The sequence below is a fragment of the Rhinolophus sinicus genome, chromosome 3 (assembly GCF_057876585.1).
Source record: "Rhinolophus sinicus isolate RSI-liver-muscle chromosome 3, RSI-T2T, whole genome shotgun sequence".
Lineage (NCBI taxonomy): Eukaryota > Metazoa > Chordata > Mammalia > Chiroptera > Rhinolophidae > Rhinolophus > Rhinolophus sinicus.
The window spans coordinates 173,052,839-173,077,570 of NC_142503.1; the positions used below are offsets into that span (position 1 = coordinate 173,052,839).

General features: G+C 45.4%; 1 protein-coding gene across 2 annotated transcripts in view; it reads right to left on the minus strand.

The window, feature by feature from the left end:
• Nucleotides 1-502: 502 nt before the first annotated feature.
• ZFYVE26 (zinc finger FYVE-type containing 26) overlaps nucleotides 503-24,732 on the minus strand; it is a 60,811-nt gene continuing 36,581 nt past the window's right edge. Inside the window, exons 28-42 of one of the 2 annotated variants that reach the window (XM_019733560.3) lie at nucleotides 24,320-24,492; nucleotides 23,125-23,261; nucleotides 21,162-21,193; nucleotides 20,290-20,426; nucleotides 18,783-19,003; nucleotides 15,462-15,609; nucleotides 14,987-15,196; nucleotides 14,282-14,500; nucleotides 10,196-10,393; nucleotides 9,300-9,499; nucleotides 7,785-7,926; nucleotides 7,435-7,494; nucleotides 5,533-5,715; nucleotides 4,883-4,927; nucleotides 503-2,579 (exon numbers count right to left, since the gene is read on the minus strand). In XM_019733560.3, the coding sequence (XP_019589119.3) occupies nucleotides 2,376-2,579; nucleotides 4,883-4,927; nucleotides 5,533-5,715; nucleotides 7,435-7,494; nucleotides 7,785-7,926; nucleotides 9,300-9,499; nucleotides 10,196-10,393; nucleotides 14,282-14,500; nucleotides 14,987-15,196; nucleotides 15,462-15,609; nucleotides 18,783-19,003; nucleotides 20,290-20,426; nucleotides 21,162-21,193; nucleotides 23,125-23,261; nucleotides 24,320-24,492 (2,309 nt within the window). In that variant the 3' untranslated portion in view covers nucleotides 503-2,375. Of the gene's footprint in view, nucleotides 2,580-4,882; nucleotides 4,928-5,532; nucleotides 5,716-7,434; nucleotides 7,495-7,784; nucleotides 7,998-9,299; nucleotides 9,500-10,195; nucleotides 10,394-14,281; nucleotides 14,501-14,986; nucleotides 15,197-15,461; nucleotides 15,610-18,782; nucleotides 19,004-20,289; nucleotides 20,427-21,161; nucleotides 21,194-23,124; nucleotides 23,262-24,319; nucleotides 24,493-24,732 lie in introns of those variants that run through there. The other variant, XM_074327310.2, reaches the window with a different exon arrangement.

Consider the following 24,732-nt stretch of genomic DNA (forward strand, 5'->3'; position numbering starts at 1 on the left):
GGTATTCCGGACAACATAATGCATTGTAACATAATTTGTAGTGGCAAATGATGGGCAACAACCTAACATGTCCATCAACAGAGACTGGTTAAATAAATATGGCATCTCTTCACCAGGAAATACTTTAGTCATTACTGCTGTTTATGCATAACATAGCTCTGGAACTACACATTAGAAACTGGTGACACTGGTGGTCTCTGGGAGGGGGCTGGGCAGAGGGGAGAGGGATGGGAGGGACTTTTCTCTTACCTTTTGTATCTGATGCTTGTATCACTGGTCTCCACCTACTACCCCAACTGAAGCAAAAGAAGTCTTCTGGTGGTAGCAAAGACACTAACAGTTTGTAACATATAGGAAACTTGAGATAAAGTCATTAGTTATGATGGGACTCATTCAGAGAAGGCCACCGGATCTTTCTTTTTCTCTCCATACAGAACACGAGGCAAAAAGGAAGGGAAGGGTAAGAGCAAGACAGCACAAAGGACTCAAGAAGGCAAGAAACTAGTAGGACAGAGACTTTATTGTGGCCACTTATAGTAAAACATTCAACCCTTCAACATGTTTATTAGTTTTTCTTTTTCTTCTTTTTTTTGGTGGAGACCACAGCATGATGCTCAAAAGCCTTTAGCCTCATCGTATGTCAGTCTAGTCAATGGTTGCCTATTTTATAGCTCAACTAGTTAAAAAGTCAGGAAAATCTAGTTTGACATCCCAAATTAAGGGCTGCAAGATTTGCAAACCATTCTTATAAAGTGCTTATGTTCAGTGCAAAAAGGGCAGATTCAGAAAGGCAAGCAGATGCCAGCAGAATGACATTTCCTTGGAAACAGATATATTTTATGACTTAAAGAAGGAAAAGCCACTTGTCAAACTTCCCCCAAAAGAGATCTAGTATTTTCTTTGCAGTCTTTCCACTCTCTAAGAGGACCAACACTTTGAATCTTACAGATGCCTGTAAGACTTGTTTATTTTACTATCAAAAAACCTGGCTCAGAAGGAAATCCACAGGGTTCTAAGCACCAGAGATACCGACTTCGGCTTGTAGTTCCTGTTTGTTTCAGCAGCAAATGTAAGATCAACAGACTGAGCTCTGGCTGTTGGGAGGCTCAGAGCCGCAGAGCTTTGCTTAGGCCCCTCATTTGGAAATCCAAGTGGCTGAGCATGACAGACCTTCTCTAAACATTGTCACATCTCTGGTGGGAAGACAAGCCAGTGCATATTAAAGGAGCACTTCATCTAGTTTCATCAACTGGATGGGACCTAGTCATTGTCCCCTTGTCTCACTCTTGTCTGCAGGTCTACTTCCAAAGCGGACCCTTGGCTACCTCTGCTAAGACAAGAAGTGCACTGCCTTCTCCCTGACCCTGGGTCTCTATATCCATCCATTGGTCCTGAAGAGAAGCAGGAGAGAAGAGGAAGTGGTTTCCTAACCAACTTAAAGGGCATGAATAGGACTGTAATACAAATAGGCACTGTCTAGCCACTCATTCTAGGATCCTGGCTACCATTTCTCTCCCTAGACTCTCAAAGAGAGAGCCACATTCTGTCACTTTGCAGCAGGGATATTCATAAAAGCCAGCGCTGTCCTCTGCACTTGTAAGCAACCCTCTTGCATTCCTGTTTGGAGACACTTGCCTTTGTCTCTCCACTGGATGAATTCAATGGTGCCCCTCCAGCCTGTGGCTGGGGTTCCAGACCCAATCACTTGTATGTGCAGCTGCAGCTTTCAGAGGCCAGCACCACAGGACCTTCTGCTCAGACTACCATCCAAAGACTCACGGTAAGTCCTGTGCTTGTGAGAGGAGACGCTGGGAGCAGTTTTATTTGACAGGTAGCCCTTGCCCCAAAGCCATCTCTGAATTTTGGAAGGGAAGAAAGGGAAAAGAGGCAATCCTTTTGGTGCTGCTCTGTAATTCTCTGTAAAACCCGTGTAGTCACGATGAGCTACTGGAACGTCTCCCCACAGAGGGGACTGTGTACAAACAGGTTTGACGCGGGTTAAGAACCAAAACGCAGGGAAGGTTTTTTAGACTGGCAGAAGTCTAAAATACAGTGCCTCTTTTCAGTGGGAGAAGAGTTTCATTTGTTCAGAAATGCTTGTGTGTAAACATGAGCGCACAGGCACGTGCACTCACACTCACTCACTCTGAGGTAGAAAGAACCGGCCAGCTCCAGATACACACAGATTCCACAACTTTACAGAAACCTGGCACTTGTGTGAAAGGTCCCATTCCTTGCCCAAGATGGTAAGTAGGCTCCAATCGAGCTCTTTCCGACCTGGGCAGAGCCGGGGAAGTCTCACTGCACAGGCGGAAAGAGGTGGAGGGCATCTCCATCACGCCTGGCTCACAGTTCGCAGGCCCAGCTGTCCCTGGTTACTTCCTGGAGCCCGAGCTGTGGGCACCCCGGGTGTGGCTTGTCAGAAGCCACTGGGTGCAGATGTCTTGCACTACAGCGTCCCCGCTGCTCTCGGCGGCCTGCTGCACCTGCTGGACGAGGGCCGTGGCCCGTGAGTGTTCTTGCTTCACGGCAATCAGGTAGGCAGACCGTAGTTTGCAACATGTCAGGTAGGCCTGAACCTGGAATGGGTATGAGACACAGCGGAGGGGAAACATCACCGATGAACCACCAGCAAACTCGCAGCGCTGCGTCAGAGCTCAGGGGGCTATCACTTCTCACCACCAAATCAATCACTGGGTTCTTGCCTGTTATTACATTATAGCAACTCTTTAAATATTCTGGACGGTAGGCTATTACACTGGGTTATTCTATAGGGTAAGAAGTTACCACAAAGAAGATAAGAATTTCACAGAGAATAAGGCAAGCAGGAGAGCAGTCTGGCCTCCCTCCATTCCCCTGGAGGCCCTCCTCCTCTCTCTCCAGCTTCCTCCTGGCTTCACTGTCCGCAAGTTGTGATTTTAGTTATTTGGGTGATGATTGGATTGATGTCTGTCTCCTTGACTAGACTTTAAGCTCCACGAAGGCAGGAATAGTGTCTGCTTTTTCTATTACCCTTGTATTCCTGGTGCCTCGCACAGGGCCTGTTCAGTAAGTATGCATCCAGTGCATGAATGAACCATTACCCCTGTCCCCTACAATGGGCGCACAGATGCCACTTCTTGATTTTCCTGTTTTCAACCTGCTGAATTTAAAATCTTTTAACAGGAACTTTGGGGAAGAAAACATATACACATAATTAGAAAAGGTCTAAGTTCTGTTGTTTAGTTGAGGTGGCTCAGTTTTGTGTATGGGGGTGTCTCTCCTACCCTCTGGACACCCTTCATCTCAAGAATCCCCAGCTTGATGGAGACGAGAACCCCATCCTTCCCTGGTTGGGAACCCTGATTGGCCAGGGTTCCAGGCCAGCCAACAGGAAGGCCCTTATAAGCTGCCTCAGAGCTTCCTCTAGCAGCTGCCTTTCTGCTGTGACAGTCCCTCCTCGTGGTTGGAGGGGACTCCTCTCTTTATGTTTCAATGCTCCATATTCTTTTTTGTTTTGGTCCCTATGGTCTTTGTTTCCTTAGCTCAATTACAGATAATCTCGGACAGCTGGAAGATGCCTGGCATCTTCTGAGCTCATTAAAGTGATCAAGTCCTCCTGTTTGGGTATTAGCTCTCACCCCGCGCTTCAGCTCCACTTAGCACCTATGTGTGTTAAATACATAACACAAGCTGGCAGGTAGCATTCCTACCAAGAGAAGGAGGGCATTTTGCCAGAAAGGCTGGAATGGATGCTGAATGAAGCTGGTTTTTGGCAAGATTTTGTGGCCTGAGATCACTTAACTACAGCTGCTGCAAGAAAAAAGAAAACCCATAAAAGTAATAACAACTGTTTAGATTTTAGTGCACGTCTTTTCCAGGGACAAAGCCTCTGTCCCGTTGAGTGGGAGGCTCACTGAAGGCTTGGAAAAGGACCGTAGTCCAGGAATCAGGGAACCTGGGTGTCTGGCCTGGCTGTCAGGTTCTCATTTTGATTCTAGAAAAGTAATTCTCCACATTTCAGGACGTCAGAATTCCATCCTTTCCATAGGATCTCATCAGGATGTTGCAGAAATAAATGAAGCAACGTTAAGAACATGTTCTCTCTAACCTCAAATAAAAAAAATGCCCTGAAAATCTACTTCATGGATTAGCAATACTGGCATGGGAGCAGCTCTGTGGTTGTGTAAGAATCCGTTTGCCTGACACTCGTTTTGTTATGGAGCGACTCAGCTTCTGGGTCATGGCACGGCGAATGGCCAGCGCAGCATGGCTGGGTTTCTCCAGGCCTGTCCTATGGGCCTTCTTCTGGATGGCAGGTGGGCCAGTCTTGTGGTTAGCCAGAAAGAGGAGCAACCAGGAATACTTTCATTCTGGCTGGCAGTCTGTGCAAAGGCAACGTGAAGCGAAGGTTCACCAATTTCTTACTAAACAGGAAGAGCTCACAGGCTGCAGGAAAAAAGCCTGTTCTAGAGAATGAGCACCGTAGGCATTTGTTGCCCAAGGGTTGGGTGGGGTTTTTTCTTACTATAGAGGGTACTTTTCTCCCTCTAGAATAAAGAAATGCCTGCCCACTCTGAGAACCCCATTCAGTCACCTGCAGACAGAAGTGAGGGATTTCCTAGGATTCTGCGAGAAGACTTCCCTAGAGAATGGAGAGTTAAGATCAGCCTAGGACATGTTTGACTTGGGGATAAAGAAATGGGAAGGTAAAGGCTCCTGTGGGCAATAGTTACGTGCGCCCCATCTATTCCCTCCCTTCTGTACCCCTATCCGGTCCCAGCTCCACCAGTGAATAGCAAAGAGGCTCAGATACCGTGGAAGGGTACCGTCGTGGGGAGCAAGGGATAAAGATGAGAAGGCAACCTGGAGGTCACCAGGCTCCGGAGACGATTCTGCTTACCTTGTTGTCATCACTGTGTATCGCCTGGATCAGGCTCTCCAGCTCCTGTGCAGACAGAGACACAGCAGTCGTGAGAGGGAGAAGAGTCCCTGCCTGGGAGCTGGGCCCGATCCAGTTTCAGTCTGTTCTGACTCCAGCAGGGATGCCTGCCCAACCCTGCTTTTTAAACTCAACTCCTGCTATAAGAGCACCAAAGGGAACCCAATGGTAACACTAAGCTTAGGGACTGGAGAAAGAACTGCTCCCATGAGGCCTGTCCTTGGCCCTCACAAATGGATGTGGCTCTGTCACCCCCAAAGATGCCACTGGGGGACAATTTCATGGGCCACGTGCTTCAAAGGCCATCTGCAGTCCCACCTTGACCTTCTCTCCAGTCACAGGGAGAAGCTCATCTCTCTTGGTCATAGGCCTTCCAGGTGCAAAGAACATTAGAAACAGAGTGAGGGCCACGTTCTGGGTGTAGAGGTGGTCATCGTGAAGCTTCTTTCCAGAGAAGATTTGATCAGAGTGAGGCCATTATTACAAAGGGGTCAGAAAGATAAAGGGATCGGACAGAGTTTCAGGTACATTACGGTGAACAGAAAAATAAAGAGGGGGATGTGAAGACACCGAAACAGAGGGAAGAGCCAAGAGGTAACGAGTGAGCGCACCTGGGGTGGAATTCTCTTAAATGCTTCCAAGCAGTTGAGGAGGATGGTGTCCCCATCACTTTTGGCTGCCATGCCTGACTCACTGACACATTTGAGCAGCTGCCGGACCTCACTGTATTTCTCCCTTTCCACCAACTGCCGAGCAGCTCTACAGTAGGTTGCGGCAGCATCCAGCTGGAAATCCTAGAACAGAACATGGAATGATGGGCTTAGGGTGGCGGGGGCATTCACGGCGGGGAGGGAGGCAACATTCAAAAAGCTCCCACTGTGCTTGGTGTAGATAAGCCACATTTATTGTAGTCACAATAGAAAACGCACATGTAACAAATAAACAAAAAAGCAAGCAAAAAGTTCCTCTTGTGGAGTTAGGCAGACACTTAGGAAGCAACCATAAGAATCGTAACCTGAATATCTAAACTGGTGCATCTCACTTGGCTGCTGTGTCACTTTCTGAAAATTTTCTAATCAAATTCCCAAGACTAATTCATTCTCTAACAAGTCAAACTTTTTCTTGAGAAGTGGATGTTGGGGCTGGTATTTCCTGCCCTGGATACTTGGTGCTCTGCTAAGAGGTACCTTAGTTTTTGGAAATAGACCAATTCACCAAATACTGATTTGCTGGCAACTACCATGTAAACACTTTAAGTCTGGTCTTGGACAACCTTTGCCACAGGGTCTGGAAGGAGCTGCTGCTCTGCTTGACCATCAGAGGTATCTGTGTGTGGAGAGCTTTGTCCACCACTGAAAATGGGTGGAAGACATACATCTGATGGATTGTTCGTGAAGCCACTGATCCTTGAGACACCATAATGCTTAAGTGTAAGACCCTGCCTGCCCAGAGTGACGGTCTTCAAAGGGTGTGTGTGTAACTGTGTGGTGGGGGGTGGTCTGGAGAGACTGCTCCTCGTGGTTTCAGCACCCTTCTCCAGCCTCTGCTCCAGTGCCATAGCCACACCTGCATCCTCTTATCAAAGCAACAGAAAATGTACTCCTCGAGCCAGCTCAGGGCAGATGGAGGGTGGAGGGGCGGGCCTTGCTGCCAGGGGCCCCTCCTGCCCAACAGAAACCGCCTCCCCCCAGTTGGCCGCCTCCCCTAGTCACACTCTCCTGTGAGGGTACGCAGAGGCTCTGCAGGGAAACAGTTGTGAGCAACTGTCCTAAACCTGGTTTCAGGTATTTACGTGATAGCTTTTGATGAATTGTCATCGGTTACTTGGCTTTTGGCAAAGTGGCCTGGAGTCTTGAATTTCACACAGTTGTGTAACAGCCACCTCTTTGATTTCATCCTTGAGGTACATGTAAGTCTGCTTTTCTTAGGATAAAAATGTTCTGAAGGGGCAGGCCCAGTGGCTCAGGCAGTTAGAGCTCCATGCTCCTAACCCTGAAGGCTGCCATTTTGATTCCCACATGGGCTAGTGGGCTCTCAACTACAAGGTTGCCAGTTCAATTCCTGGAATCCTGCAAGGGATGGTGGGCTCCGCCCCCTGCAATTAAGATTGAACAGGGCACCTTGAGCTGAGCTGCCGCTGAGCTCCCAGATGGCTCAGTTGGTTGGAGCGTGTCCTCTCAACCACAAGGTTGCCGGTTCGACTCCCCCAAGGGATGGTGTGCTCCCTGCAACTAGCAACGGCAACTGGACCTGGAGCTGAGCTGCACCCTCTACAACTAAGACTGAAAGGACAACAACTTGAAGCTGAATGGCACCCTCCACAACTAATCTTGAAAGGACAACAACTTGACTTGGAAAAAAGTCCTGGAAGTACACACTGTTCCCCAATAAAGTCCTGTTCCCCTTCCCCAATAAAATCTTTTTAAAAAATAATGTTCTGAAGAATAATCTCTCACGGGACTGTGGTCAGGTGCTAAGGCCCTCAGCACAATCTAGAGCAATTCAAGTTGTACCTGCAGAACACGGAACGCAATTCCAAAACCATCTTCTACATTTTTCCCTCCAAGCATGACCTGAAAAGGAGAGGGAAAAGTGCGTAGTGAATTAATTAATGGAGTAGCCCCTTAACTAAAAATGAGGGTCCCCATCTATTCAACAAATATTTGTTGAAACTTTAAGTGCCAGGCACTAGGGATAGAAGGGTTATCAAAATGGACTTGCTCTCCAGCCTTCTGTGGCTGACATTCTAGTGGGCGGGCAGCCATCAAACAAACAACTGAAATAATAACTAGATGATTACAACTGTGGTAAGGGTTCTGAAAGAGAAGAGCAGCCTGCCGGAGGTCTGAAACATCATACATACCTTGCAGGCAACATCCATTTTCATGTGGTTGTTTCCAAACAGGGTTGGCAGAGGCAAGGTGGTGATCTGCGAGGTCCCAGCACTTTCACACCGATGTAAGAATCTAGTCACTTCCATCTGCAGCTGAAGTGTATTCATGTGCCTATGGTGACAGGAGACGCACGGTCTAACCTCATGAGGGGCTTCAGGAATGACAGGACTAGGGCCGGGTGACTGAGGAATCATAATAAGATGGCAATGGAAAAGGCAGAAGAAATGATGTGGAAAGAAAAGAGATCAAAATACCTACTGAGCAGTTATGACAAGACAAAAACGGGTGGTTTAGTGCCCTGTATAGACTCATACTAGTTCAGGGCTTTGTGGAACCGGTTGAGATCCAGGCCTTGGATCACTTTTTACAGAGCACCTATGTGCTGCGAACAGGAGAGGTCAAGAGAGACATGCACCCTGCCCTCAGAGTTCATAGGCGGAGGAGAGGTGAGTAATGAACAAACACATACATATCTAGCCACGGGGTCTCTGACGGCAATAAAATGTTAGTGGTGGGGCATTTACTTTAGATGTTGTGCGCTAAGCAGAGGGAGCAGTGAGCATAAAGGCCGGGAGAAGGGAAAGACTTGGTGAAAGACTGTGACCGGCGCTCAGCAAGGAAGAAGAGAGTAGCTGGGAGATAAGGTGGAGACACCGGCAGGGGCCACATCACACAGGACCTCTTCTGTAAGGGATTCGGAGTTTAGTGTAATTGTAACATGTGATTCCAATCTCCCCCCACTCTGCTCTTCTCCTACTAGCTCCTCTGTAGGCTTTCCAACCTTGCACTAGACACTGTTGTGGAATAATCCCTTATTTATGTATTTATTGAGTGTTCAAAAAAACTTTTTCATTTTTCAATTACACTTGACAATCAACATTATTTTGTAGTAGTTTTAGGTGTATAGCCTAGTGGTTAGACATTTATATAATTCATGAAATGATCCACCTGACTAGTCTACTACCCATCTGGCACTATACAGTGTTTACAATATATTGACTATATTCCCTATGCTGTACTTTTACATCTCTGTGACTAAGTTGTAACTGCCAATTTGTACTTCTTAATCCCTTCACCTTTATTTTCACCCAGTCTCCCAACCCCCTTCCCATCTGGCAGCCATCAGTTTGTTCTCTGTATGAGTCTGTTTCTGTTTTGTTTGTTCGTTTATTCTGTTCTTTAGATTCCACATGTAAATGAGATCATATAGCATTTGTCTTTCTTCGTCTTATTTCTGACTTATTTCGCTCAGCATAATATCCTCTAGGTCCATCCATGTTGTCACAAATGATAAGGTTTCATTCTTTTTTATGGCCGAGTAATAAGGAAAAATTCCTTTCAGATGTGTGGTTCCCTGCCCCCTCCGCCCCCCTCTTCCCTGTCCCCTAAGGGTTTAGGGATGGGCAAGGGCAGCTTCATCACCAACAGACACTTAGTTCTAGCCTTTCTGCACCACCCTACTTCTTCCCTGAACCCCGAGCTACCTTGACACATCAGCTGCAGTCATCTTTTTTCGGAAGAAGGCAGTTTTCTTCCTTTTAGAGCTGCGGGACGTTTCCTGGAGGTAGGTCTTCAGGTGGTCTTTGGCCTTAAGCAGCCATGAGAGCTTCTCTCCCAGTTCCGTATATGTTTTTGCTTTGTGACTGAAGAACCGAATACAGGTCATGGCAGCCCGGACTTGGTCCTAGAAGAGAAAAACCAGTTTAGGTCAAAGGAGGTCAGGGATATCGGAGGGTGGGTGTGTGAGGGGAATTCTGATCTGATTCCCACCCACGAGCAGGGTTGCCAGCACCCATTCACATCACCAGCTGTAGTGCTACTTTGTATCAGACACCCCCAGGCCCAATAGATCCTACAGTGAACTGACTGGCTGAGCTCCTGGGTAGGACATTATTCTACCACAGAAGAGATCTTAGAAAGGATACTTGTTATTCTCTGTTCCACCTGCCTTCCCTCTTATTTGGCACTGAATACGTAATTCCATTTCTCTGTGATTTAGTACTGGCAACCCTCAGACAGACTGGAAGAAATTTGTTCCCTCTCCCTTCACGCATCTTTTCTAAAAACGCCTATTTCTCCATCATTCCTTATGAATTTTGCATTCATGACTCATGTTTATCTTGAAACTACCACCTACCCCTTTACCTTTACATGTCTTGAATTCTGAAGAATGCCATTACGGACAAGATTACTGTCTGCCTCTTTAGGATGAGGCTGGAGATCCTAATATTCCTTAACAATGCTAGATAGCATCACGGATTTGCTCTAGCATTAGCCACATAGCAAGGCCAGGGGAAGAATGACAAGTCTTTGTCTCCTCATCTTATACATGGTAGGGCGTCAGCGACAGAGACAGAAGGCAGGCTGGGGCTGCTCTTACCTTCATAAACTGCTGCAGCTCATACAGAATGTGGTAGTAGTTCTTCTTCTGTAAATGTTGGCAGGCAGCAAGCAGGTACTCTCCCCAGCTCTCCAAGCTTGGATCGATGGATTCTAGCAAGTTTTCCAAAACGTGTAGCTTTCCACTTTTATAGCTTGGCTGGAAAATGCCTTCTATGAAGACTTCTGGAGGACTCTCCTAGAGCAGGATAAAGCAGAAAGTCAGAAGTCTTGAGCCTGGGTCTCACACTGTCTGGGATCCAGTCTGAATTTCCTTCAGCATCCTCCTAGAGAGGTGCTTCTTAACCTTTTGTGTGTCACAGGTGCCTTTGAAAATCCCATTCTCGTGACTGTTCCACTCTCTCCTTCCCTTTACAGAAAGATCGTTGGCAGTTATCTACGCTCATTGTTTCCTATTGATTTTTCTCTTGAACCCACTCTTATCTAGCTTTCACACCCACAACCCCATTGAAACTGTCCCTTAGGTCACCAATGATCTCTACAGCATTAAATCTAAAAGTTAATTCTTGGTTCTTGTTTTCCACCTGATTTATCAATAGCTTTTGATACAGCCAATGGCTTCCTCCTCCTTGAAATATTTTATTTGGCTCCAGGACGCCACCCTCTGCAGGTTTTCTTGTACTTCTCTAGCTACTGCTTTGCAATCCCCTTTGCTGATTCTCCTAGTCTCTCCAGGCCTTAGGAGGAACCTGTTCTCTCTTCTATCTATAATCACTCTCTTGGTGATTTCCTATGGACTCATTGCTTTAAATAGTATCTATTTGTTGACTATGCCTAAATCCCGATTTCTAGACTGATCATTCCTTCCAACTCCAGAACTGTATATCCAACTGCCTATCCAACATGTCCTCTCGGGTACCTAGTAAACCTGCTACATCTAAAACTGTGCTCATGATTGTTCCTACTAAATATGCTCTTTCTGCAGTCTTCCCATTCTCCGACGGCAATTTCATTCTTCTAGCTGTTCAGGTCAAAAACCGCAGTCACCTCTTTCTCCTTCACACCCCAACATCACGTTCATCAGCAAATTCTACTGGCTCTGCTATCAAAACACATACAGCACCTGTATGTCTGACCGCTTCTCACCGCCTTCACTGTACCACCCTGGCCCAAGCCATCATCACCATTTGCTTGGATACTTGCAGTAGCTTCCTCTCATGTCTCCCGTTTTCCATTCCTGCCTCTTTTTTCCTAATGTCACCAATTCAACCCGAGTAATTCTGTAAAACGTCACATTACTCCTCTGCTCAGAATCCTCCCATGGTTCTCCCCCTCACTCAGCACAAAGCCCAAGGCCTCACAATGCTTACCAGGCCGTCCCTGTATGATCTGGCCCGTTACCTCTCTGACCTCATCTGCTACTCCCTGTCCCCAGCTCACTTGGCTCTCGCCACCCTGAACTTTTGCACTCGCTCCTCTCTCTGCCTGGCCTGTGCTTCGTCCAGTCTGCAGGGCTCACTACTGCCTCCTTTAGGCCTTTACTCCGATGTCATCTTCCCTGGGTCGCCTATCTAAAAGCGCACAAGCCACCCCTTCCCCCGACCCCGCTTTATTTTTCTTATTATATTCACTACCTACACTACATATTTTATTTACCTGGTTTATTGTGTCTCTCCCTACTGTAACATAAGTTTTATGAGGGAAGGTATTTCTGTCTGTTTTTTTCACTGCTGTATCTTTAGTGTCTAGAATAGTCCTTGGCTATTTAATAAATATTTCTTAGATGAATGAATAAATGATAAACATTATGGAATTCCTTAGGAAAGTGCACACATATATTAATTCCCTTACTGCTGAAGCTCATCTGAGGCTCTGAGACCTTAAGTTATAAACCCCTATTCCATCGTCATAGGAAAGAAAACCATTTTGGAATTTCGGTTTTAGATTAGGAGTAACTAATGGAGAGTAAAAAGTGGCTATAAACTCATGAGAGTAGAGCCATGCCAGCCTAGCACCACTGGGCACGAGCTGTTTAGGAGTGGAGAGGATCTGAGCTTTGAGAACATCCACAGGGGGTGGGCGCGCCTTTCCTGATCCTGGCCGTTCCTAACTGAGAACCCCAGACCTAACCTACATGTTGTAGGCCACACTTTAAGACGCAGGGGCATCAGCTCCATAGGAAAGGGGGCTTTCTTAAGACCTTCCATTTCATCCACTCAGCTATCCACTCACTCATTCATAGCTGGCACTAGGTCAGGTGCTTGAAGCACAGATTAGTGAAATACAGGCCTTCTCAGTCCAGATGGGAAGACAAAACCATAAACAAATAGTTGCAATCCAGTGGGATAAATGCAGCAACAGACTATGTCCTAGGTATAATGGTGGCATACGGGTAGAGGTGATTAATGTTGCTTGCATGTTCTGTGAAAACTCAATAAAGGGTGTCTGAAAGAATACAAAGAGTTTTCCAAGAAAACAAGGAGGGGCAGGGCATTCTACGTAGGGAAAATAGCACATGCAGACTCATGGAGGTAAGAAAGCACACTAGAAGTGGGAAATTTAAGTAATTTGATAAATCTGGAAGGTGGGGTATAAGTAGGATTTGTGGTGAAAATAAACTCGAAAAACAAAGGAGCCTGATCCTGGTGGATCCTGCACGCGTGCTAAGGCCTTTGGACTTCACGGGGAGCCTTTTAAAGAGGGAAATAGCAGGAATGATGAATGACATAAATAACATTTATGTTCTAGAACGCTCACTCTGGAGTGCTAGGTAAAGGGGTGAAAGCATAGGGAATACACTAGAAACACAACATATTCCATGCTCTAGGCATTGTCATAGTTTTCATAATTTTTTTTTCTTTTTCCTCTTTTTCTCTGTTGCTCCCTACCTGCTTGAGAATTAAGGCAAGATATTTCAGTTGAAGTGTAATTGTGATTACAGGAGACAAAAAGAAGGCTTCTATTCTAGCTCTGACAAATGTAAAACAGGGGTAATGCTGTCATCAGCTTATAAGATAAGTAAGTAAGCAGCTTAACTTTCTAGACTAGTCATTAGTTAGAACAAACAGGACTGGGTGATTTCCATTCTCAATTTGTGCTTGGGAGAAGCAGGTTTACCTCAAAACTCATTTGGAAACTGAGGAAAAGTAAAAGTTAGCAATTAAACTCCCAATAATGTAACTTTCACATTATCCTTGAGACGTGGTGAGTAGCTAAGGGACAATTGGTAGCTAAGGCAGCAGTGAAAACATTTCACTTTCGCTGTCCTGTGTGGCTATGGTTATTATGACATTGTGAACTATTGATTTCACTTGCAGCAATCCTACAAGATAGGTCTATTTGCAAACTTCCATTGGCTTCCATTTTGAATTAGGGCGGCAGACTGAAATTAAAGTATACCTAGAGATCTTTTAATTTTATGTGAAATTTGGTACAAATCAGCCAATTCCTTATAAAGTTTTCATGTAACAGTCAGATAAAAAAGGGAATACCAAAGGGTCATGATGAAACAGAGTCCTGATGTCGCCTAACAACAGCTCCAAAGAAATAATGCACTTCAGTGGTGACTTTGCCTCCTGTGGGAGGAGGGCAGAGGACGTGAGAGGGTGAAAAAGGAGAGCACACTCTCCTTCCATGAGCTATCTGGAGACCAAATACAGGATTTGTACCATGGGTGCTTCCTGGGCCTTGTGGTAACAACTCCGAATGGACGAACAGTTGGGTCAGCAACAACGGGACACAGTCCCAGGGTAGGTGGGAGGAATGTGGAAGCAGAGACAGGCTAAGCAATTTGCCCCAGGTCAACTCACTTATATGAAACATCTTATTCCAGAGATCATGCTCTCAGCTACTACTTGATTCTGCTCTATGTTTTGGGAAAAGCGATGAAATCTGTCATTGCCAGTCAGAAGGCAATTTGAGATCCAGGGTAAAGACTTGTTGCACACTCATCAAATAATGATTTGTGTAGACAGAATTTTCCATTTGACCTGGCTCTGCCAGAGGTGATCTCACAGCTCCACACTGGGTTACGTTTCAGGGCATCATCACCCCCGAGAGCTGAGTGGGCCACCCTTGGTAGTCAAAGCAGGTGGTGCCCTTAGAGAGCTACGTCTGCAGGGCCCACCTTGTTGAGGAGATGCAGCAGGGCTTCCCGCAGGCAGCTGTGCCTCACATAGAAGCTGATGAGGGCCAGATTGGTGCTATAGTTATGCAGGTAGAAGAGGCATTCTTGGTAGTAGGTGTTGTTCATGATCTTCCCTTCAGGAATCACTGCCAGAGAGAGGCTCTGGGTCCGAAGGGCAGCTTCCAGTTCCTTCAAGGTGGCCAAGTAATCATCATCTTGCTGACAGGAAAGGAGAGAAAGGGAAGGAAAAATGGAACTCAGTACGTTCTTTGAAACTGCTGTTTTCAAAGAATATTTAACAATGTAGAAAAATGCTCAGAATATAGTTTTAAGTGTAGAAAAACAGGCAGGATAGAAAACTCTATATATTATAATACTGTATAACACCAATTTCATTCAAAAACATAACAGAACATTCTCTAAAATCTAAACACTATGTAAGTCTGGGTACGAGATTATATGTGATTTTTTTTTCATTTAAAAAACAGTTTTCTACAGTTTGTTTAAAAAAATTGACTGTATTACTTATCTAACCATATATAGTTATTTATCTAACTATATGTGATGGAAAGAACAAAATCCAGTCTTGGCAGCTCTGAGCCTGGACGGCCACTGTCAGCTGAGTGGAAGCTAATCCTTTCCGCAGGTCATTACTGCTCCTAGGCCCCCCACCCTGAGCTGACCCTCTGCCTGCTGTGCTCTTACCAAGGATAGGAGTGGCTTCACCATGGACTCGAGATACTCAACCACATCCTGTACCAGTCTTGAGCCATGACTCAGCTGGTTGAGGTCAAAAGGAGGCTTCAGACAGCGACTGAACTTCTCCCGTGCAGCAGTGAGGTTCCCAGCTTTGAGGCAGGCCATGCCCCAAGCATGCCACGCACCACTGGTATCAAGCCCAGTCTTTGTGGAGACCTGGAGGAAAAATCGCTCCTTTTAGTGAGAGGTCCCTACATCAAGGCCTGAGAGTCCCCAAGACCTATTCTATTGCCTTGTTGCCAATCATCTCCCCCCACCCCCACCACTCACATTTGCCATTGCTCCCACACGGGCAAACTGGTCATGCCCTAGACACTTCCCAATGGCCAAGGACAAATGAGAGATGACAACACCTGTTTGCAAGGCCAGGCAAAGGCAACTCATTACAGTAGGGTGGAAGTCAGCTTTTTCTTTGTCTCACCTCAACGCCCAGTTGGTAGTACTCAGCTTCCAAAAGCTGGTTCCTTAGCCTGGTGACTGCAGCTGGCTGCAAGATCTGATCCAGAGATGGCACGTGGCGATAGGCAGCAGCAACTAAAATATTCAGCACATCTACCTTGCTGATGTAGCTGCAGGGAGGAAAAGGGCAGGGCAATGAGGCGCAACAGTCTTACTAAGAATAGTTGATGCTTAAAGGTTTTCTATTTCATTTCCAAAGTGAAATGTGATAATGAGAATTGAGAGGTACACAGACACTATGAGAGAAGGCTCTGGAGTCTGACGCTCTGAATCCCGATGCCATCACTTAGTTCTAGGATCTCTGGCTAGTTAGTTAACCTTTCTTTGCCTCAATGTACTCATCTGTAAAATGAATATAAAAGGAAATAACCCAAATTAAAGGGCTTAGGATAGTGTCTGGAACTTTGTAGGTACTCATTAAATGTTAGATATTAATATGCAGAACAGAGACACTCAGGTCTTCTATTGGAGGCAAAGCCTCTAGTTGAATGTTGAAGGCTCACAAGTTACCCGTCTACTTTTTGGTGCTTTTGAACCCTGCTTGCCTGGGGGAGAGCTCGTATTGATGGCCTGCACTTCTGGTCAGTGAAGAGGTCACATCACCCCCATTCCCTGCAGGTGCTGCTGTGCAGGGGCATCCTGGTCCCTCACTTAGATTCTAGCCTCCTGGACTTGACATCTTTGCCCTGGGCTAAGGGTGGACTCTCATTACAGCCTACTAGGACTGCCACCTTTCATCTATTCTTGACACCTGATGATTGCAAAAACCTCATAATGGCAGAGGGCCCAGAGAGCTGGATCATTCTGCCTAGTGCTGCCTGAAACAGGCCTCCACTCAAGGTTCTTAAGTCTTAGATCATAATTCTAGCAAAAACCTCTGTGGGTCCTGACTTGTCCACTGATGTCCCTGAAAAGGGATTCAGTATATCGGTGATTCTCAAGCTAGTGGGGATGGGGTAGGAGAGTATAGTGTGTAAAAGCACATTCGGTATAATTACGTATTGTACATTTGTAATAGATGGTGTGAGCCTTGTTTTTAAACATTTACTTACTTACTTATTTAAATGTCTATCAGAAGGAGGTATGAGATAAAAACAGTAGAAAAATACTCTACAAAGTGGGAGTGCAAATACACACGAGAGATGAATCCACTGCCATCAGCAAACAGGCACAAACGTCGGGATTCTCCAGAGTGGGTGTATCTGAATCCGGGGTGGGGAAGAAAGAGTGTGTGATTTGAAGCCACTGCTAAAACCCAAGGCACCTGGGGTGGGTGAGAATCCTACTGAAGAAAGGACTCCCTTCATTTCTGCTGCCTCAGCCTAAAGCAGGTAGTTCCTCCATCTAAGAGGTCTGACAATTAAGTTTGCGAATGTGTTGCAATGATGTTGCTAACCTTTTTTTTGATGTCAGAGGGATTATTCATTATGAATTTGTACCAACTGGACAAACAGTTAACCAAGTTTACTGTTTGGAAGTGCTGAAAAGCTGTGTGAAAAAGTTAGCTGACTTGAATTTTTCACCAACAATTCATGGCTCTTGCATCACAACGATACACCAGCTCACATGGCACTGTCTGTGAGGGAGTTTTTAGCCAGTAAACAAATAACTGTATTGGAACACCCTCCCTACTCACCTGACCTGGCCCCCGGTGACTTCTTTCTTTACCCGAAGATAAAGGAAATATTGAAAGGAAGACATTTTGATGACATTCAGGACATCAAGGATAATACGATGACATGACAGCTCTGATGGCCATTCCAGAAAAAGAGTTCCAAAATCGCTTTGAAGGGCCGCCTAGGTGCTGGCATTGGTGCATAGCTTCCCAAGGGGAGCACTTTGAAGGTGACCACAGTGATATTCAGCAATGAGGTATGTAGCACTTTTTCTAGGATGAGTTTGCGAACTTAATTGTCCGACCGCATATATTTGAAGGAAGCGTAGGGTTTGATGTTAAATTTGTTCTACCCACCCCTCCAATCTCAGTGTCTTTTTCTTTTAATAAAACTTTATCTCATTTACATTACTGAAATTTGACATATTTTTATTTTTGCCTTAAATTGTACCTTCTGCTAAATGGAGGGGTTTCTGTTCTTTTCTCCTCATCTTCTCCATTTCTGGAAAATTGGTAGGTTTCTGGCTCTTTTCATGGTTGTTTTAAAAACTTTACTTAACATACGCTACATCTATTTCTTCATTTATAAACTTGAAATATGATGTAGACTCTGATGTTGCCTCTTGATAAAACTCCTTTATATTTCCTTCCATTTTCTGTCCTACCACCTTCTGTCTTTCTCAACCTTCTGGTTTTTGTTAATAAAAATAAGAAAAGTAACATTTTTGGAGTCTACAGGCTCAGTTCATAGCCCTTTACACGGATGTTCTCATTTTATCCTCATAACAGCCCCATGAGATAAGTATTAATATTATTCATGTTTTACAGTGGAGGAAACTGAGGTCCAGAGCAGTTAACAGAGTTGGCCAAGGTTACAGAGCTAGGACGTGGTAAAGGTGAGATTCACTGCACTCTCTGCTATCTGATGAGTCTCTAGGCAAGTACACTGAGCAAGTGCCTGAGCTACTTACACTTCAAAGAAAATTACGGTCTCTACACCCAAATCTGGCTAGGACTGAGTGCTGGGAGCACAAGTGAGTCACACATCTGGGTGGATAAGCTAGGAATTGGGAGTTTTCATTGTTAAGTTAATGAACGGAGGCAGAGCAAGTTGTGCAGGGACCTGAAGCCTAACCATATCTTTTCTAAAGATACTTCTACTTTATGACTCAGATGCCTACCTGTGACACAGGGATACACCAGTCTCCAACGTAATTTATAGAGCTGTTACCCAGAACTCCCTGAGGCCACAGTCGGAATTTGGTCAAGCTTGGGGTCGAGTTTTGGTCAAGGCTAAGCACTGGACATTCAGGGAAGACACTTCTTTAAAAATCAGAAAGTTTTACAGAGATGAAAGGTGCTCCCTTAAATTGATTTTAATTACAGATTAACCAGAGTCTTTCCTTTCTTTCTGACTGGGTGTAGCTAGAGAACACTATGCTTTGAGGACCCACTTAGGGAAAAAGAAGGATACAGGCTGTCAAAGGAATGTGAGGAAGACCACTTGTGATCTGGTAACAGCATTACAGTAACTTCAAACTGAGATGCAAACATTTCAGTGTATCTTATCAGCGAGGACGGTGAAGTGAAAACTCACAGTGGGGTCAGAAAAAGAAGCTGGATAGAAATGACTGCCATGGACCAGATCAGAGGCTCATTCCCATTTACCTGTCACAAAGAGCCAGGTCCTGGCTCTGGCCGGCCTTGACAAACATCATCTTGGCACTGAAGAGCAGCTGCTTCATGATGTCTGTGAGCAGCCCTGCATCCACCTCTGGGTTGCTGAGGCCCTGGGACAGCCTGCAGCAGTGTTCAATCAGCTGGTGGCCACAGGCGGTGCTGTCACGATGCAGACTAAGGATGGCAATACACAGGGAGGCGCTGGGGGCCTGGCCGGGGGGAGGAAGAGAGAAACACACTGTGAGCTCATGCAGTGGGATGGCAAGAATTATTCTTCCTACTTCACAAAGCTTGGAAAACACTGGAGGAAGGAGCCAAAATTCCACAGCAAAGCAGAAGTGGAACTAAGCAAGTTTCAGATGCTCCAAGTAGCACTGTCAAAGCCCTGGCAGCTAGGTTTTGTCACCTTGCTAGGATGAGGGCAACTGTGTTCATGTGCTGCCTACTTCTTGTCTGCTTCTTGTGGATGTCCACAAAGCCCTCCTTTTTCCAGTCTACTGTCCCACTAACACAGGTCCTCCTTGTCGCTGGCTTGGACTATGACAGTCACCTTGCTTGACTGACCACCTGGAGACATCTCTGCTTCAAGCCACTGGATACACTGCTGCTAAATTAATATTCCAATAGCACATTCCAAAACCTTTCATGGTCCCGGATGCCTACCAAGTACACATTCCTTACTTTCGAATTCAGGTCCCTAAACATAAATAGCCCATTTCAATCCTACCTCATATGACCTCTCTGCTAACACCCTATCTCCCCAAATTAAAGCATTTCCAGTTCCCCATCACGTGCTACAATTTGACACTGTGCCTTTGCTCAGATATTTTAGTTTTGCCCGCTTTGTTCTTCCCCTATCCACATTCCCCTCACAACACCCAAATTTCTGCTTGTCAAACTCCTACCACTCTTCCAAGGCTCATCTTAAATGCTACCTCCTCCACAAAGCCTCTCCTGATCTCCTCTTGTGCGTTTCCTAAGTTGCTCCTCATTTTCTGCCTTGCCGGGTTTATTTGTCTAAGCTCTTCTGTTATTACACTGTAAGCAAGTGAAGGCCAGGCTGTGCTCATCTATCTCTGCATTTCCTGCCATTCTACTAATACACATCATAAAGAAACTCAAATGGTCATTGACTTTTTCTTTAACCCCCCTCTCCCTCCCTCCCCCCTGCCGCCAACTCCCAGTCAAGCCGTTGTTCTCAGTCTATCAGTCTAGTTGTGGAGGACACAGCTCACTGGCCCATCCTGGTACTATGAGCCTTGCGCTCTACCCAGCTAAGTCGGTCCCTGGCTGCGGGCCGCTCACAGCAGCTCATGCCGGCTGCTCACAGCAGCCCAGCTCCAGGTCTAGCCCTTGTTCACAATCTTAGCTGTAGAGGGCACAGCTCACTGGCCCATGTGGGAATCGAACTGGTGAGCTGGGTGTTAGGAGCACGGTGCTCCAACCACCTGAGCTGCCCGGCCACCCCAAGGTCATTGAATTTTATTACTATTACCTGCTCATAGTAAAATTCATTCCGCACCAGCTCATTTTCCTCCTCATCCAGGTCTAAAATCCATTCCACCTCAGCTGCTTTGGGGACTTTCACCACAGCTGAGTATGGAGGGCTTTCATTCTTGGAGCTGTCCGGTGCTGAGAAGAGAAAGGCCATTCATGTGTCAGTCACTGGCCAGCAGTCCAGTCGTGCCTAGTCCAGTGAGCTGGTGTGCAGGCAGATCCTTGCTTGCTATCTGAGTGCTCTTTTTCTCTCCTTGGTCCTTTTTATTTCCTTTAGGAGGCCTCATTAAAGCAACTCAAACTTTCTTCCCCAGGGAAGACCTGGGATGAGTGTTAGTGTTTGTCATACAAACCTGAAAGGTACATGCTTCTCAAATGGAGGGCTGAGCCACTGGCTACTCTAAAACTAACCTGCTGTGGACGGATATAGGCCAAACTATTAATAGTGATTACCTAGGGGGAAGGAGTAGCATTGGGAGGTAGGATGATAGTGAAAGGGAACCTAGGGATAAAAATAAAATAAAAAATAGAATAGAATAGAATAGCATAGCATAGCATAGCATAGCATAGCATAGCATAGCATAGCATAGCATAGAATAGAATAGAATAGGATAAAATAATCTACTAAAAGTTGAGGACCAAAGTCCTTGGTTGCTGGCCTTCTCAATGGTGGAAGCTAATGGGCCAGTATGCTAGGTTAATTTGATGATAAACTTTAAGGGAAACAGCTTGATAGAAATGCCAAGAATTTTCTTTGGCCAACAAGTTAGACTGAATTGCCATGAAGGATATCAGTTGTAGCTGATGCTGAAGGAAATGCCAACTTGAGCATATAAACAAAGAGTCACAGGGAATGTGATTCAGCCTCACCTTCCGGTTGTCCTGGATGCACTTCCGGCACACTGGAAACAGAGAAAGAAAAAATGATGTGCCTGACCTTCTCCTCCTCTTGTGTTTTGAGCTTGGTGTGTATCACTGACATTTACTCTTTACCCGAGTGAGGTATCAGGGAATTATTCAAAACTTCACTTTCCCTCACTTGTCAATCAGTCACCATTTCATGTCCATCCCATCTCCTAAATACCTCTTTAAATGTTCCCATTTCTCTCTTCATCTTTGCCTCAGAGAGGACTCTAATCATTTACTGATAGAGCCTTTGCAATAGTTTCCCAACTGGTCTCCTTGATTCTATCAACTTATTCTGCACTTTATAGCTACAGCAAGCTTTCAAAAATGCAAATCTGATCACATTATGCTTCTGATTAAAATTGTTTGGTAGCTCCTCAGGGTAAAAATGTTCCACATTTGCAGTTTAGTAGACAAAGCCCCTTGTGACTGGACCTGGCTACTTCTTGAGACCACCCCTGCCACCATGACCTGTGCTCAACCCATACAAATTCTCCCCACTCTGCCACTGGCCATGGTCAACTTAAATTGGCACCACCAAGCACTAAGTCTTGGTGCCACAAGCTAGAGCCCAAGTCCTAAGTCCTAAGTAATACCCTACATGAGAAGCCTGCTGGTCAACCCCAACCCAAGCCTTTGTGCCATTGCCTAAGTCTTCCTGGCTCAGCTGCCAGCCTCTAAGTCCAAGGTACACCGGCTGGAACCTTAGTCCATCACCTACCTATTTACACTTCCTCAAATGACCCATACTTTCTCCTACACTTACCTTTGCAGTTGTTCCTCCCGCTTCTGGGCATGGTCTGTTTCCTCTTCTTTTCCTACTCACTTCTCATCCTCTAAGGCTCAGACCAGGTGCCATACCTCTAGGAAACCCTCCTGTCCTACTTATCCAATGACTTTGTGGTCTGTTTGTTGGCTGTCTCCCAACCAAAATGGGGGCTCCTTGAGAGCAAAGTGATTATTGCTGAGTGATTGCTGAATGAAAGAATCCCCATCGATACTAACTGCTCATGTCAAATCTCAGAAGTATAGTAGATGGGTAATTGCCCCGGCCCCACCCTGCGGGAGGCAGTGGTATGCCAGGGTCACAGAAACGATAGTATAAGCATGGCATGTCTTCTTCCAATAAAATGATTGGTAAAATTCCAATCATCATGGTAATTTAGGACCAAAAAAATGTTCATTTTAAAACAAACACAAAAACGCTATATTATTGAGCAGAATGTAAAATCTATTTAAGTCTGTAAGTAAAACATGAAGAATTCAAAGTAATTTTGCTTTTGGATAGTTGTTTTGACTCATATGCTCTAAGAGTCTTAGTTTCACCCTCCTTTGCTGCTAGAAGTAGTGCGAAAAAATTGGGCAATAATGAGTCAGCACACATAGTCCTGATCTGTCTTGCCAGAGGTATGAGCAGTTTCTGAAATTTGTCACCGGTCGAACTGTGGGTAGGAAAGTATAGGATGGGTGGAAAGGCTCTTCTAATTGTGGATAACAAGCCAGGATGACAAGCTAGATTAGAGCTCATAAAAATGACGTCCAAACATCCAGTAGGTCTGAACATGTATCTGTGAGTTCGGCTGAGACCAACTGGAACAAGTGTGGCTGAAAAACAGGTGAGGACGTTAGCGAACTACAATCAATGACCTCAGTCAGTGAATGGGCTGAAGAACCAAATGTCCTGATCTCAGAGAGAACATCATGTAAGAGCCTTGAACTTGGCTTCCTCTTACCTCTGCTTCCTTTCTTAGAATTTTCTCTGACTAAGGTGAAACATTTTACTGCCGAGTTAATGGCATTTCTGTGTGAATGTTGTTAAACCTTTCTATAATTGTTCCAAATTGGAGATGCTATCCACATGCGTGTAAGGACCTGGGGGAGGGTGCAGTGTTCCGTACCAATCGCAGACCCGCTAGAAGACACTCACTCTTTGTTGAAGTAACTATAGCACTGGTCACACACACGAGTAGGGTTCTCTCTGCAGCCTTCCACAACCATTTTCTTAGTGGAGCAGGAACTGCACACTAGCCGGCCACAGCGGCGACAATGATGACGTCTGTTAAACTGAGGAGTGTCATCAGGAAGAGAAGGAAGAGGGAGGAAGAGAAGGTGACATTGTGGGAACTGTGAGTATAACTGTTAACCCATTTATCCTTGGTATTAGCCTCTGTGACGTATTAAGAATACCAGATGCTTGGCTCTTCACTGAGAAAGATTACACTAGTCCTTGCCTTGAAGAAGCTGAGATTAAAAGATATCTTTCAGCTGATGAGCAAAGGTGCCCACGTCGTGAGCAGTTTTATAATAGCTTCTGACAAGTTCTACCTGTCTGTGGAAGCCACATGTGAAGACACAGCAACACACAGTGGGGAAGAAGTGACTTTCTCAGCCAGTGTGGAACGGATTTCTACATGGTATTGATGATGATAAGAATGTGTTCTTTTTTCAAATATTTCAAAGTACGGCCTCATTTCATTATAAGAGATTGATAGACATACTACACTCTCTTACAGGTGAGGAGGAAACAGACACAGCGAAATTATATCATCATTGTTTTCATCAGCACTGAGCTAATAAACTAGTCAGATACTGTGTTAAGTGTGGTAACATCTCTATTGTAGTCAGTCCTTATAGCTCCATGAGCCAAATAATATATCATCCCTAGTTTACAAGTGAGCATCTGAGAGGGAAAAAGTTCATAGTCACATTGCTAATAAGAGGCAGAGCTGAGAGTAGAACCCTAGTTCTCTGTCTTCAGAGCCAGCACATATAGCCACTACCAGGTCACCCATCTTACTGCAAAAGACAGGGGAGCTAGGAACACCATCTCCTGATGTTTGGTGACCCCTCCTGATATATCAGTCTGCCTCTTTTTTTGCTTCTTCATGAGAATGGCAAAGATTTTAGAATCTTAGGCTACTTGAGGTCGTCTACCACCAGTCTGAATCCAGAAAATACACTCTGGTCAGGTCAAATTAAAACCCAAAGTCTTAGATTTGGTAGGTCTTCTGAAAATACCAATAACCTTTTGGGGACACGAAGTAACTATAAACTCAGGCTCGTGAACTTGAGTTTTCCTTTCATTTCTCCTGCAGATAAAGCTGGAGACTGACAATGCTTACCATGGTGAAGCGCTCCCTGCAGCATACCATGCAGATGCTCTCATTCTCGTCTGGTACCCACTGGTGCCTGGCCGGGGGTGTCACAGGGGGCACAAACTCCAGTGGGGGCTGACTCTGTGGGAAACTTCTCTCCCTTGGACTGGGGGAATGTACAGTGGAGACACCTGGGAGTCCTAGCCAGAAGTCAGAGTAAAGGTGATCAGTAATTCAGCTCATAAGTGAGGAAAGAATGAGAGAATTAGAACTTCACCATTTTACAAACCCCTTCTGAAATAATAGATCCAGTTAATGAACATTAATGGCTGACTGCATCTGAAAAAGGGAGACAACTGGACATTGTGTGTCTCCTGATGGGAGGCACACAACTACCTCTCAGATATACTTACCAAAAAATATTAGGCCTGAATCAAATC